The sequence below is a fragment of the Apostichopus japonicus genome, chromosome 21, assembly GCF_037975245.1.
Source record: "Apostichopus japonicus isolate 1M-3 chromosome 21, ASM3797524v1, whole genome shotgun sequence".
NCBI classification, from domain to species: Eukaryota; Metazoa; Echinodermata; class Holothuroidea; order Aspidochirotida; family Stichopodidae; genus Apostichopus; species Apostichopus japonicus.
Window position 1 is genome coordinate 1,384,510 of NC_092581.1, and position 13,029 is coordinate 1,397,538.

Consider the following 13,029-nt stretch of genomic DNA (forward strand, 5'->3'; position numbering starts at 1 on the left):
ATACTGTAAACTAGAGTTTTTCCTTCAAAATGCACTGGCAAATGAGAACAACAGGTTCAGAAAGCTGGTATGTAAACTGCTCAGATGTCATCCCAGGGAGTTTCCATAACAACTCCCTGGTCATCCATACCATATTCATTGAATGTTGCCCAATGTTAATTTGAAAGCGAAACATATTTTGTTTTGTCTGCGATAAATCTGTGGATAAATATTTACATATATCAACTTGGGATGATTCATTGGCAGACAGCCACCATAGATGTTGAATACTGATACGGGCTTGTCTAAGTTTAATGGTTGATCGCATCTTCGTAAATATCTGCCTTGTACATCTGGCAACAACTGTGCTACTGTACATGCATGCTCAATGTTTACATTAATTAGACAATGACTGGATGTTAAATTTTGTAATTATGTGAGCCGGGGTCCGACCTGGCGATTTGAACGGAGGATCAAACCCTGTGATAAATTATGTAATGTCAACGCAGCTCAGACGGAGGGGGGGACCCGAGATGAGAGGTGACCATTAACTTCCGTAGTTGTTTGTTTAATATGCTAGTATGGTCTTACGCCGTTTCTTCTCGTAAAGAAACGTCAAGTTCCTGTGATTGTGAGCACAGGTTCCAATACCTAGCAGGGGTTCTATATGTAAAACGTAAAGGGTTCCAAAATTCAATTTAATGCTATCATCCGGTCTGATCTGTAATGTTAACAGGGCCAATATGTCATTAAAAGGGGTATGAAATAACATCTCTGGCTTCAGTTTGCTTTATAATTCTTTAGAATGTAGAAGCTTTTCCATAGAGAATTTTTTACTACAAAGGGGGGATGTAAAACAAGCAAATGATATATCTTTCGTTCAGTTTGTTCTGGCAGTTCAAAGTCGGATAAGTGCTATGCTAATCCAATGTAAATATCCACAATCAAAGGAATCGAGCCTCATCAAGAGCTCTCTTTGTCTTTATAATTTGTCAGATATTTGGTAAAGCCTAAAAGTTAAAAAAATCTCTTTTAGTACTGATATGTTCAGGTTGCTGAAATTGAATCATCACATCAAGCCATTTTCTTTGTCCAAACTTTTGGTTCCTGGAGTAAAAGAATGAGCAAATTAGATGAAAAGTTCATAACAAGGACTTTTTTCCCTTCTTCTTTGAAACCAAAATGCATCAGCTCTGAGTCAAAACTTTACCACATTTTTTCGGAATATAACTTTTTTCACATCAGTCTGTGTTCATTGTAGTCGTTGTAATAACTGTTTCCATAGCGATTGATAGATTGGTTTCTGTTTTTTTCCCCCCCAACAATTCAAGAAGTTTTGTAACAACTTGAACGTCTTGTGTAGCTATGATTGATTGATCATTCCTCGCTACGGTTTCAGGTAGCGACATCACACTGGTAGGATGGGGAACCCAGATCCACGTGCTATGGGAGGTTGCTGAAATGGCCAAGGAGCAACTGGGTGTTTCCTGCGAAGTCATCGACCTACAAACGATCCTTCCATGGGATCAGGACACTATTATAAAGGTGAGTTTTTAGATACGCATAGAGTAGTGTTTACTTTGGAAACACATGATGGAAAAGGAAACCATGCTTTCCATGACAAATAAAAAAAAACACGAAAATACAGATCAAACCTAATATTCAAAGCAAGAATAACCTTTGAGTTACTATGCATACTAGTAACCCCTCCACTCCCCCCCCCCCAGATTGGGGTAGGATATTTGTCTGTGATGATATGTTGTGACAGTCATTAGGATCGGTACATATTTTCAAATAATGATAAAAAAATATTAAACAAAAAAACCTGGTTTTTCTGGATGTGCTTTATCTTGATCCTGGATTAACAGACCTGAAATCCAACCATTCATGATTGTTTCACTGAGCCTCTCCACTCGGCAGTCTCTGGTAGGTCACCGGAGCATAATATGCAGCCATTGGCCTTGTTTAGCCTCCACCATTCAGGGCTCGGTATCATGGCAACTTAGTTTCATATGATATAAGCCATATCGCTAACCAATCACTGTTGGATAATATGTTCATTAAAGTTTGTTTTTTATCCGCCCAAAAAACAATGGCATGTATGGAATAGAAAACTGACAGACCTTTTTCATTCTGTTTATAAATGGCGCCCTCTTAAAAGTCGTCTGCTTTTGTATGCTACCTTGGTTACTACCAACTTGTGGGAATACTGATCCCATCCAAGCGTAAGCAATTGTCGTTATTCTTACTGTACCTGTTTATGATATAATCATAGAGTAGGAAGAATCTTTTTAACTCAACATAATAATAACCTATCCCAAACTAGCAAGAAATCCCAAACTTTTATGAATATTCTAGACAGTCATTATGAGTTTTTGCACGATATTGATTCAAGCATAGACAAGCCAGTTTCCTATCGGGGCATATTTTAGTATGCAAAGTACAAAAAGGGTTTGGTTTTTTAATGAAAGAAAAAAGTCTTTGAGTTTTAGAATTCTGCTTTGCCAGTGGAAACAACTTCGAGAACTGAAAAACATTTTAATACGCAAGGAAATTCACAGAATAATATCCCAAATTTCTGACTCTTACATACCTATTATGAAAATAGTAACACACTTTTTTCAAGGGGTTTAGGATATCAAAAATCCTAGGTTTTATGATCCCTTTAATAATTTGTTCTGCCTACGTCCTTGAAAAACATACAAGATCCAGGGTTCAATATTCCAACCAGCAAAAGTCTTCATTTTATGCTTTTTGTTTTCCAGTCTAAGTCCATATTTCATTCCGAGCACATGTTTGTTTTCTGTACGTTGCCAAATGTAGATTTTTATTTTGTTACAACTGCTTTCGCATTGAGATACTGAAAGCTGCACATTGAGATACTATAGGCTGCAAATTGAGATACTGTACACTGCACATTGAGATAAAGCAGCTTTATTCAGATATTTTGATAAAATATTAACACTGTTAAAATACTTAATTGCTCAAGACTGTTGAACATAAGTTTGTCTATAGTTGAGTTTCATTTGCAAATAGGGAAGTAAAAGTTGCAAACTTTTGACAACTTTGGTCTATAAATATGGAAAGCGTCTAGACGAATAGCGTAGGTTTATTACTGGCTCTTTGACCTGTCATCTAAATTTCTGAAGGTACCCATGATGGTTTTTATCATTTGAAGTCTTGCATTGATAAGTACTTGGTGGTACAGTAGGATTAGACTGAAAAACTGCTATGATAGAGAATCACTAAACTCAGTTTAAATATTGTGTGTTTATTCGTGTGTTTGTGTGACGGTATTTCTTGGAACTACTGTACCAGCTGGCAGTCTTTGACGTCTCCTCAATACATCCATTGAACCATTGTAACATTATTGAATCAGTGGCAGAAAATAAAGGTCAACAAAATCTCACGGCCCAGTTTCTAACGTCTGTCATAACTCTGTATACCAAAGAAGTGACATTTTGTTCTTTGTTATGTTTAATACATATTGAGGTAGTGTCATGGTTGCAGGCAAACATGTTTTGTTTGGTATTTCCTTCTGTTGTCAGCTCTGAAGGGCAATTCTTTTGAAATGTTTGTCATTGGTTACTACATGGAATTGTCTAGAAAAGTTACTTTATATATTTGTAACCTAAAATTCTGAAGCATTTTTGTGTCATCTAAGGTTACATCTAAATGTCAATCAAAATCTTGTAGCTACCTCCTTACATGGTTGTAGACTGTTCTAAAGCATAGCTAGTGAACAGGTAGACAAAGCACAGCTAGTGAACAGGTAGACAAAGCATAGCTATTGAACAGGTAGACAAAGCATAGCTATTGAACAGGTAGACAAAGCATAGCTATTGAACAGGTAGACAAAGTATAGCTAGTGAACAGGTAGACAAAGCATAGCTAGAGAACGGGTAGACAAAGCATAGCTAGAGAACGGGTAGACAAAGCATATTGTCCAGTTAGTCACTGTCCTGGAGGTATAGTAACAAGTGTCAAGTTTAGAGCCTAGCTACTGACACACTCGACTGAACAGTTACAGACTGTATTAAATGTGTTACAGTGATAGTGTTAGCCTACAAATGACTGGCAGATGGAAGTTCCTCTCCTGATGTCCTGATTTGACCATGCCACCCATAGGTCTGGACGGTTTCTGTTTCACTCTTGAAACGGAAAATGGGTGCTTGAAATTGGCATCCCACACAATGTGAAACTCATAAACAAGTTTCAAGCTGACATTAAGATTCTTAAACATTGTCCACTGTATAATCAAAATGATAAACGTAAGAAATCATCCAGGCACTGGCACTTGAAAAAGGTGTTGAATGACTTACAGCTAGCTATTATTAGTTTGTGAAATTTTATTTTTGCTTTTGTTTGGGGTTTTTCCATGCTAACCTTTTTCACTTGGTAAAATAAGCGGGTAGTGATTTAGCCAGTGAACCAGACTCTGCCGCCCCAGGGTAGTATAGAAATGTTTTATGTTCCATTTTTTTCTTCACTTGATATAATATAAGCCCTTAATAATGTAGCTAATAAAATCAAATGTTGAGAGTGACAGAGTCAGTCTCATACTGTTTCTTTTGATCAGTTTAAATGGAACTTTCTAAAAAAAAAAAATGAAGAAGAGTTCTGAACATTTGTGATCAGTTTTCTTTTTCTGTCATTATTTTTACCAGCTTATCAAAAGCAAGAAGGAATAAAAATTTAAAAAGCTGGCAATGGTTGACACAGAAATTGTGGATTCTAACTACAGCAGTGTTTGTACCTCTAGAGTAGTAATTCATAATCTGGTCACCTGCAGTGGAGACCAGCCAGGTACCTGGCATGCTATGGCAGTGCTGGAGAAGTGATGTGCCTTGTAAGAGTAATAAATCGGACCCTGCTCGAGGTAATAATAATAATAATAAATGAGACTTATATAGCGCCAAATCGGTAGACAAAAGTCACTGCTCAAGGCGATTTACAGAGAAAGCAGATTAATTTACAAAAGAACAAGTGAAAAGATGGGTCTTAAGTAGACTTTTGAATGTAGAAAGTTTATGGCATGTTCGAATGTGATCTGGTAAATTGTTCCAGACATAAGAGCCAGAGTATTTGAAGCTTCTGTAACCATAGGTCTTCAAGCGTGGTTTAGGAACAGTTAAATACAGTTTGTTGGAGGAACGAAGTGTGCGAGTTGGAATATAAGGCAAGAGAAGTTGTGACAGGTAAACAGGCTGTTCCAGATGATGAGCACAAAAGGTGAGAAGAAGTACAGAGGTACAGTATGGTTGGTACACACATGAAAAGCCCTTCCAACATGAAACTTAAAACAAGAGATTTCAGATATTACGGATTGAAAGTAAACGGATATATAAAGTATGGTGGATGACCTACGGTATCCTGTAGAATCTCTCCTCTTTTTATTCCATAGTTTTTTTTGGAGTTTCATTATCGGTAATAATTTGCCCAATTCCTTTTTGTCACGTGGTATAACACAAATCTCAGCCGACAGAAGTTCAGCAACTTTTCCACTGGGGGGGTTCATGCATCCACTGAGAGTAAAGGCAGGACTCGAGGTGAGGGGGGAGGAGGGGGATTGCAAAGGTATTGTAAAGGCATAAACCACAACATTTCCTAAAAGAGTAAATTCCTGGACCCCAAACTTAATGGGCAGAGTGTTGGTCGTCAGCCAGTATTCTGGGGTTAGAAAAAGGAAATTTTCAATTTTCTATAGCCGAGTGGTATGAGTTTTGTGGATGAGTTCAGAAGAATCAATGATCTACTATAAATAAAAAAAAATGTACATGAAATAGCAGAAGACTGGCTAGGGCTACTGACAATCGGTCTGTCTACCACCTGTTGCGAGAATTCTTTGTTAGAATATTACCAAGAATTTTGCTTTCACAAATTAAAGAGACTGTATTCATGAGTAGATTCTGGTGATCAAATTTGTAAACATCTCACCTTCAGACAGTTTGAACAAGAATGACGTACACTGCTGGGTCAGTCAAATTATCCCAACCATGCAAAGAACTTTTCTGTTTTTTTTATCTTGGGTGAAGAAATTGCATCTGGAAATCCCCCATGTGTCGTAATCCTTTGTATAAAACAAAAAGTCATCGCAAAAATTATTAACAATGAAAATCGGATGAAAGAATTCAAAGGTTTGTACCCAATAATGAATGACAGAATAGTGTGAAATTTTTGTTTTTTCTTCTTCTCAGAATCAAGTTTACATATTACTAAATTTGCTTATCTGAATATTTTCAAACAGGCAATAGGGTCGATGATGTGGTTCATGGAATATAATTGTCAGGGAATATCTGCATGCTATTGTTCAACAGCATTTCTTGATTGTAACTGGAAACTGTTGTAAGAAGTTGTTTCCGTTTCGGCAGCAGTAAGCTCATGTCGTATTAGAAAAGTCATAGTTGTCATGGAAGTACACCAAGGCTGTTTTTTGTTTTGTTTTTTTTGGGGGGGGGGGGTCCATTCAGCATAATTTGTCATCGGTAAGTAGTTTTCTTTGGAAGGGTGTGATAGTTCAATGCCTTTTGTTTTAATCTATGACTAATTTTGCAGATCAATTGTGACTGTCCATTTTAATTGTGTGTGTATCGTTCACTGTGGGTGCCAGACTAAAACTGGGTGGTTTCATAATTTGTACTGTTTTTGTGAAAGCCTCTGTTTTTAAAAGTAATGGCATTGAGAGAACAGAAACTTAATACTTGTGACTATTTACAATTTTCAAGTGAACAAGCACTTTTTAAAGCCTTGTTAAAAGTTGTCACCTTTTTATCAAAATTATCAATCGGAGAATTAATTGTCTCTTTTCATGCTCTACTAAACTTGCACAGTCGGTACATACAATATATGCATTGTATTTTTACAGTCTACGTCATCATTTTTCGTTTTGGAGTCAACAGTTCTGTTATTTCATACCTTTTTTTTTTAACTAGACATCTGATTCACTTCATATTAGAATTGTTCAAGGCTATTGTGAACATAACAGAAACGGAGGCACGTAAACATCCCAAAAAAATTCTGTCCAATCATATTACTCGATTAGTCAAGGATAAGTCAAGGCACTTTGTGGTATATTTGATGTTTGTGTCAGATTGCCTAAATATATATTGATTAAAAGACCTTCATGGGTGTGTCTAAACTTTGCATGTGAAACTGTCTGGAATGGTACTCCGCCTTTGCATATAGTCGCCAACTTCACCGATCCCTACCGCGTAATACTCAACGCAGAGTAAAGGACTAAAGACTACAGTTGCCTAAAAAAGCCAAGACAATTGACTGGACTTTCAAAACATGGAATCAAAATGAAGGTTAAAAAAGCATTCAATTAATGAGTCCATTTCTCAAACATCCCATCTCCCCGATTTTTTGTTTTTCTCATAATAGTTAGGAATATCATTTTCAATTTTAGTTTCGGTGATTTTGAAATGAAAGTTCATTATTTAGAGTAAGTTAAATAATTAAAGAGATTAAAGTACTCCCACCATGCTAGCCAGATGCCCCCATATCTCCAATGTTTGTTCCTAATTCTAGGTGAGATCAGTCGGTTTTTCTGTTATTTGTACACGGAAAGAATCCACAGTGGGTCGCCGGTCATGCCGTCATGCTGTGGATGCTAAAAGCTCCGAAAGCTGTTAATTTAGTTTGATAATTATTCTCTTCTTAAAACAAATACTACGTTAGAAATTAGCGCCCCTCGTTCGTCCGAGGGAAACTAGTTCAGCTCTCTTTTAAAGTGAAAATTATTGATATGAATGTCATTATAATTTTTTGTTTGTGAAATTAGTAATTTTAATATCATTATGAACACTTTTTTGCCTTGATTTTCATGAATCTGTTTACATCATTTGCATTTCACCAGACTGTCCCTTTAAACTTGTTTGCCAATTTCAATATGGAAGTTTTAAACACATTTTTGCATTTATTAAATATGATCATATTTTATGAAAGTGTTGGATCGGTCCTCGAGGATGTTTGGTTAAAACTTTTCCCGGAAGTTTATCAATCAGTTCTGAATAAAATTTGTGAAAGTTTCTGTGAGATCAATTTTAAGCCCAGTAGGCCCTTTAAAACGCAATCAGTTACTTCTATGAAAGTGTTTCATTCCCCCAAGGGACTTTGGTCTCTAGGTACCTGTAGAAATATTCATTCAATGGGTGAAGCAAAGTTCAGCCTATCCTACTCAAACAGCAAGTCGCGAGTCATTAGATTTTAGTATCAACTATGTGTTGTGAGACAGCTCTATTAATAGTGGATACAGCATGTACATAGCACGGTCGTACAATCCAAGCAATCTGTTCTATTTCGTGTTCAAGGCCTGTCTTAACCAGACAGTGAAAATTTATGGCGTTTTTGTTCATGAAATTGCCAACCAGCACCTTCCTACATGACTCACCTTGTGTAGATTTCTGTTTAAACCCTTGCGTAAAGTTCTCGTTTTCGTAACGGCATCGTAATTGCGATGAAGTGAAAGTCTGTGCACATTCGAGCAATAGCATATATTTTAGCATCTATGACCACTTTATGAATATACTGACCCAGGGAAGTGAAGGCAACCCATTCACCATCACTGCAGTGCTGCCGTGATATCGTTTTGAAACCACTGAAAGTTTAACACAACCAAAGGTCATTTCCCACTTTTTTTACTATTTTTCACATGAGAAATACCAAATCCAGGAAAGCCTCCACTCTACAGTTGAATATAAGAGACTGATTCTCGGTGGGTTTTTCAATCCATGATCCCAATGATTGCACACTACACCTGGAAATTAATAGTACTTTAGTCATATTATATAGACTGTCAAATTGAGATTGTGTTCTGTGAAAGACTTGTGAAACATTTTTGATGCCATCAGAATAAATCTTCTCTTAGAATTGGATCTAAAATCAGTCGTTACATACTGTAAACTGACCCTTTAAGTTGTGTCACAAGGAGAAAAAAAACAGTATTCTGGCACATGTTAAATTGGCTGGGTTACCATAAAAATGTAAATGCAGTTCATCAGAACCAAAGATGTTATACCAAATTCTCCCAAATTTGGGATCTAAGATTAATTGTGATACAGTATGCTGAAGACACACTTTTCAACTGTATCATGAGTGCTAGCTTGAAGGAGAACATATACAGAAACAAATTTATTATTTAGACTTATTATTAATCACTGAGTGTGTGGTATTCCCTTGCACACAAAAAAAGAAAAAAAAGAGAGTTTCATCGCAATAAAAAAAAAAGAGGGTGTTTCCTTGCAAAAAAAAACAAAAAACGGGTGTTTCCTTGCAAAAAAAAAAAAAAAAAAGGTGTTTCCTTGCAAAAAAACCCACTCCCTAATTCCTACTGTACACTGCAGAGTCAGATGTTGTGATTTGTCAAATAAATGTAATTTTTTAGATTTATCCATTGCATGGCACTTTGTCAATGAATAACTTATGTGCTTTGGCAGAGTTTCCGCTTCTGAAAGTGGAAAATCATACATTTCTTGTGTTTTTGTGTACTTTACATTACAATTGAAATAATTTCATATAGTACAGTACACTCACCATATGTTTGACTCAAATCAACACTTGCCTACTAGCTGTATTAAAATAACTTTAATGTGTCGTCAGTAGACACCATTACGTTCATCACTCTTCTAATATCTACGGTATGAATACAAATATAGTTTTTTTTTTGGGGGGGGGAGGAGGAATAAGGTACTGTACTTGTATGGCACACAAGCTGGAAGCTGGCCTAACGTTTACGTTAATTAGTAACATTGTTATGATGTATGCATACAGTAACTACTACTTGTTGAATTATATTCGTGAATTCAGTGGTTTCTAACTGCTTGTCAATGTTTCTTTTTTTTTTAAAAGGCTCTAATTTGAAGTCACCATATCAATAGCATTCACTCGAATATTAACGATGATTGTCGATTGTCACTTATTAAATAAACAAAAAATTGATTTTTGCCAGTAAATTTTGTTAATGCACTAAATTGTGAAATTCTAAGCTCGATAATGTATTATTGGCTTTGTCTCCTTCCAGCTCAGATTATCTTTAATTTTTTCACGTAATATGATAATTAGTCTCATACATCTGACATTCATGAATATTCATGAATGTGAGATTGATTTCTAGTTTGTTTCGAATTCACAGTTCTGGCGTCCCAAACATATTTTTGTCGCTTTGATTTTGCGTTAACCTTTCTATGAGAGAATTTGAAGTCTTCAATTAAAATTTATCATTTTTAACGAATAAGATTAATACAGTATCTTTCACTCTTAGAAGATAGTCTGTGTGCAAGGTTTTCCTTTGTTGGCAAACTCCCTGAAATCGGTTAGAGTAAAATTAACTCAGGTTTTGGCGTTCGATCATTTCATAGCGTGAGCATCTATAAAAATGATTCTTGAATTAATTATGATGTTATCTTGATAGCATAAGCACCTATAAAATGATTCTTTAATTAATTATGATGTTATCTTGATAGCGTTAGCATCTATAAAAATGATTCTTTAATTAATTATGATGTTATCAGTATATTTTAACATTGATACCAGATGCATGTATCACTTACAAAGCATTTAATCAATTTAACAGATGTTCAAATTTTTCAGTCAAACTCGGTTGGTATCAGAAACAAAAATCTGGTGCTTTGCTTTATAACTTCTTGACAAAAAATATGGCAGCTGAGTTATTAAGAAGTTGCCACAGGTTCACATATTTTTGGGGTAGTTTCCTTATTTTAGGATTTATAACGGTAACCTGAAGAAAGTTCAAACTGTCATGGCTGTGTTATAACAACATTGTGTTGTTGTTTATAAAAGTGTACACAATTCTCAGTGGATCATTATCTTTGACTTAAAAGATAGATCTTTGTGAAGAAAATTCCCCCCCCGCCCCCCCCCCCCCCGTCCCAAACAGCTAAAGAAAATCTGGTTCCGCTTGGAAGATGTGATCATTTAGGTGTCGAATCTGGGAACTCTCGTTTTTGTAAATCTGTGATATCATACTGTACATAGTGCCACTAGGATCTAAGACCATTCAAATTCTCTTTGTTTCCCTTTCATATTTTTCAGGGCAGTATGTTAATGTTAACATCATTGACACCTAAAAACCTTTGCCATCATTTAGGCCATTTTCAGAGCTTCCTTTTACATCTTAGATTCAGTATTTGAAGTAAAAAACCATCTCCTCTATGGAAAATGAACATAATAAAACAAAGAATTTTATCATATAAAGTAAAATTAAAAAAAAAAAATAAAATATTGAAGCACACATGGATCGATGATGTCATCTTTAGACTTGATCAAGTCTTCACAGCCTTGTCCGTGAAGGAACATTTCATCTGTGATATCTTCCAAATGGAATATGATGTTTCCTTTATATAGCTGTTTGAGGAAGTTGTCCATTGACAATTTTTTATCTCAATCACATAGACCAACATGGATGGTTGGGTTTTTGTATTTCTCCTTTAGAGTAATGATTATAATAAAGTAGAGTTGTAATAGAAAACTTCAGTATATCATGAATATTCGTGTGTTGACCATAGTTTTGTGAGGCTCTTATGAATGGTGGTAATCAGTGGCAACATTTTTTAACTTACTATCGGGGTTTTTTATTTTTTATTTTTTATCATTTATATATATATTTTTATTTCACCAACTCAAAGGATTCATCATTCCGTAACATGTCTACTTCCGTTCGTCATAAAAAACCTCCGAGTTGCGTCTTTCCATACATGTGTATGATACAACTGGAGAATGTGAATGGTGAATGGAAAGTTTAAAATCAAACCAAATTTTAATTGTTACGTTGTGTTTTGTAGCTCTGCTAAGTTAGTGTGTGCTTCAAGTATTATGACTAATCAATGCAGTTCAGCCGTCGGTGTCTTACACCAATGTAGCATACATCCACTGGATAACATACTGTACACAATTCTGTAAATAAATATTCTTAAAGTTTGGAAAGGAAAGTTGATATAGTATTGTTGTAAGTAAATTTCTTTTAAGCTTAGTGACCATGTTAGCATATTTAGCAGTTTTTGTGTCACTTTATAATGACTAATTGTTACTAATTATAATGACTAATTATAATTACTAATTATAATTACTAATTGTTCAGAGTAGGGCAGGGAGAGTTATAGCACATACTTGAAAGGCATTGTCACTGGTTTGCACTGTAAAGGTACCTCCATATTAAGTAAGATAATGCAAGCATTTCCTTTGTCAGTATGTCACCAGAGCTTACCTTTTACTGCTAAACTATACCCCTAAAGTCATAGAAAGTTGAAGATGATCGTATTACTTTTTTAGTTTTTACATATACAAAGGGGGAAAGAAAAAACCCAGCAAAAAGAATGATCCATAGGGGACAATGGAAGTAAACAGATGTGTTCAACGTTATTTTCATAATTTTTGTTATTTTTTTGGGGGGGAGGAAGGGGGGATGGGTGGAAGCAGTCCCTGTAGGATAAGGGACAGAAACTCTCTTGAGGAATTCCTGTTTGGATGTACAGTAACTAAAACAACAGGCAGGTCACAGGAAGTTTATGATGGTGATAAAAAAGTAACCCATTCATTTGTTTTTTTTTAAGATCGATTTCTAAATAAAACTGTTGCTAAGGGTATGTGACTACCAGCACTATAGTTGGATTTCTTTGTATCTAAAAATTGTGAGACATGATGCGAACATCTGGATCAGTTTTTGTAACCTGTTCTCATTTTGTTTGCAGCTTTGTCATGAAATATAATAGTTTTTAACTAACGGTATCTGAAATATAGATTTCTCGTTGAACTTTTTTTTTTTTTAACCGATTCTTAAGCTCGGTTGTATGGCTTAGGTAATGTCATTTTTGAATTAACATATATATATTTTATAAAAGATTTCCAAATTGCAGAGAACTTCCATCCTATCCTTTTCCAGCCCCTCAATATTTTAGGGAAACTAAAGTTTGAAATGATCGATATCTGCATAAAAATATGCTTCCGTCTCATTTGTCAGAGAGAAGAAAATGAGGGCCATTAAAATTGTTGACGTTTGTGCTAAAATTAGGGTTTGGTAAACTCTTTTCGCAT

General features: G+C 35.4%; 1 protein-coding gene across 1 annotated transcript in view; it reads left to right on the forward strand.

Moving 5' to 3' along the window:
* LOC139962495 (2-oxoisovalerate dehydrogenase subunit beta, mitochondrial-like) overlaps positions 1 to 13,029 on the forward strand; it is a 75,442-nt gene that overhangs the window by 15,655 nt on the left and 46,758 nt on the right. Inside the window, exon 8 of the mRNA XM_071962507.1 lies at positions 1,379 to 1,524. Within this exon, the coding sequence (XP_071818608.1) occupies positions 1,379 to 1,524 (146 nt within the window). The remainder of the gene's footprint in view (positions 1 to 1,378; positions 1,525 to 13,029) is intronic.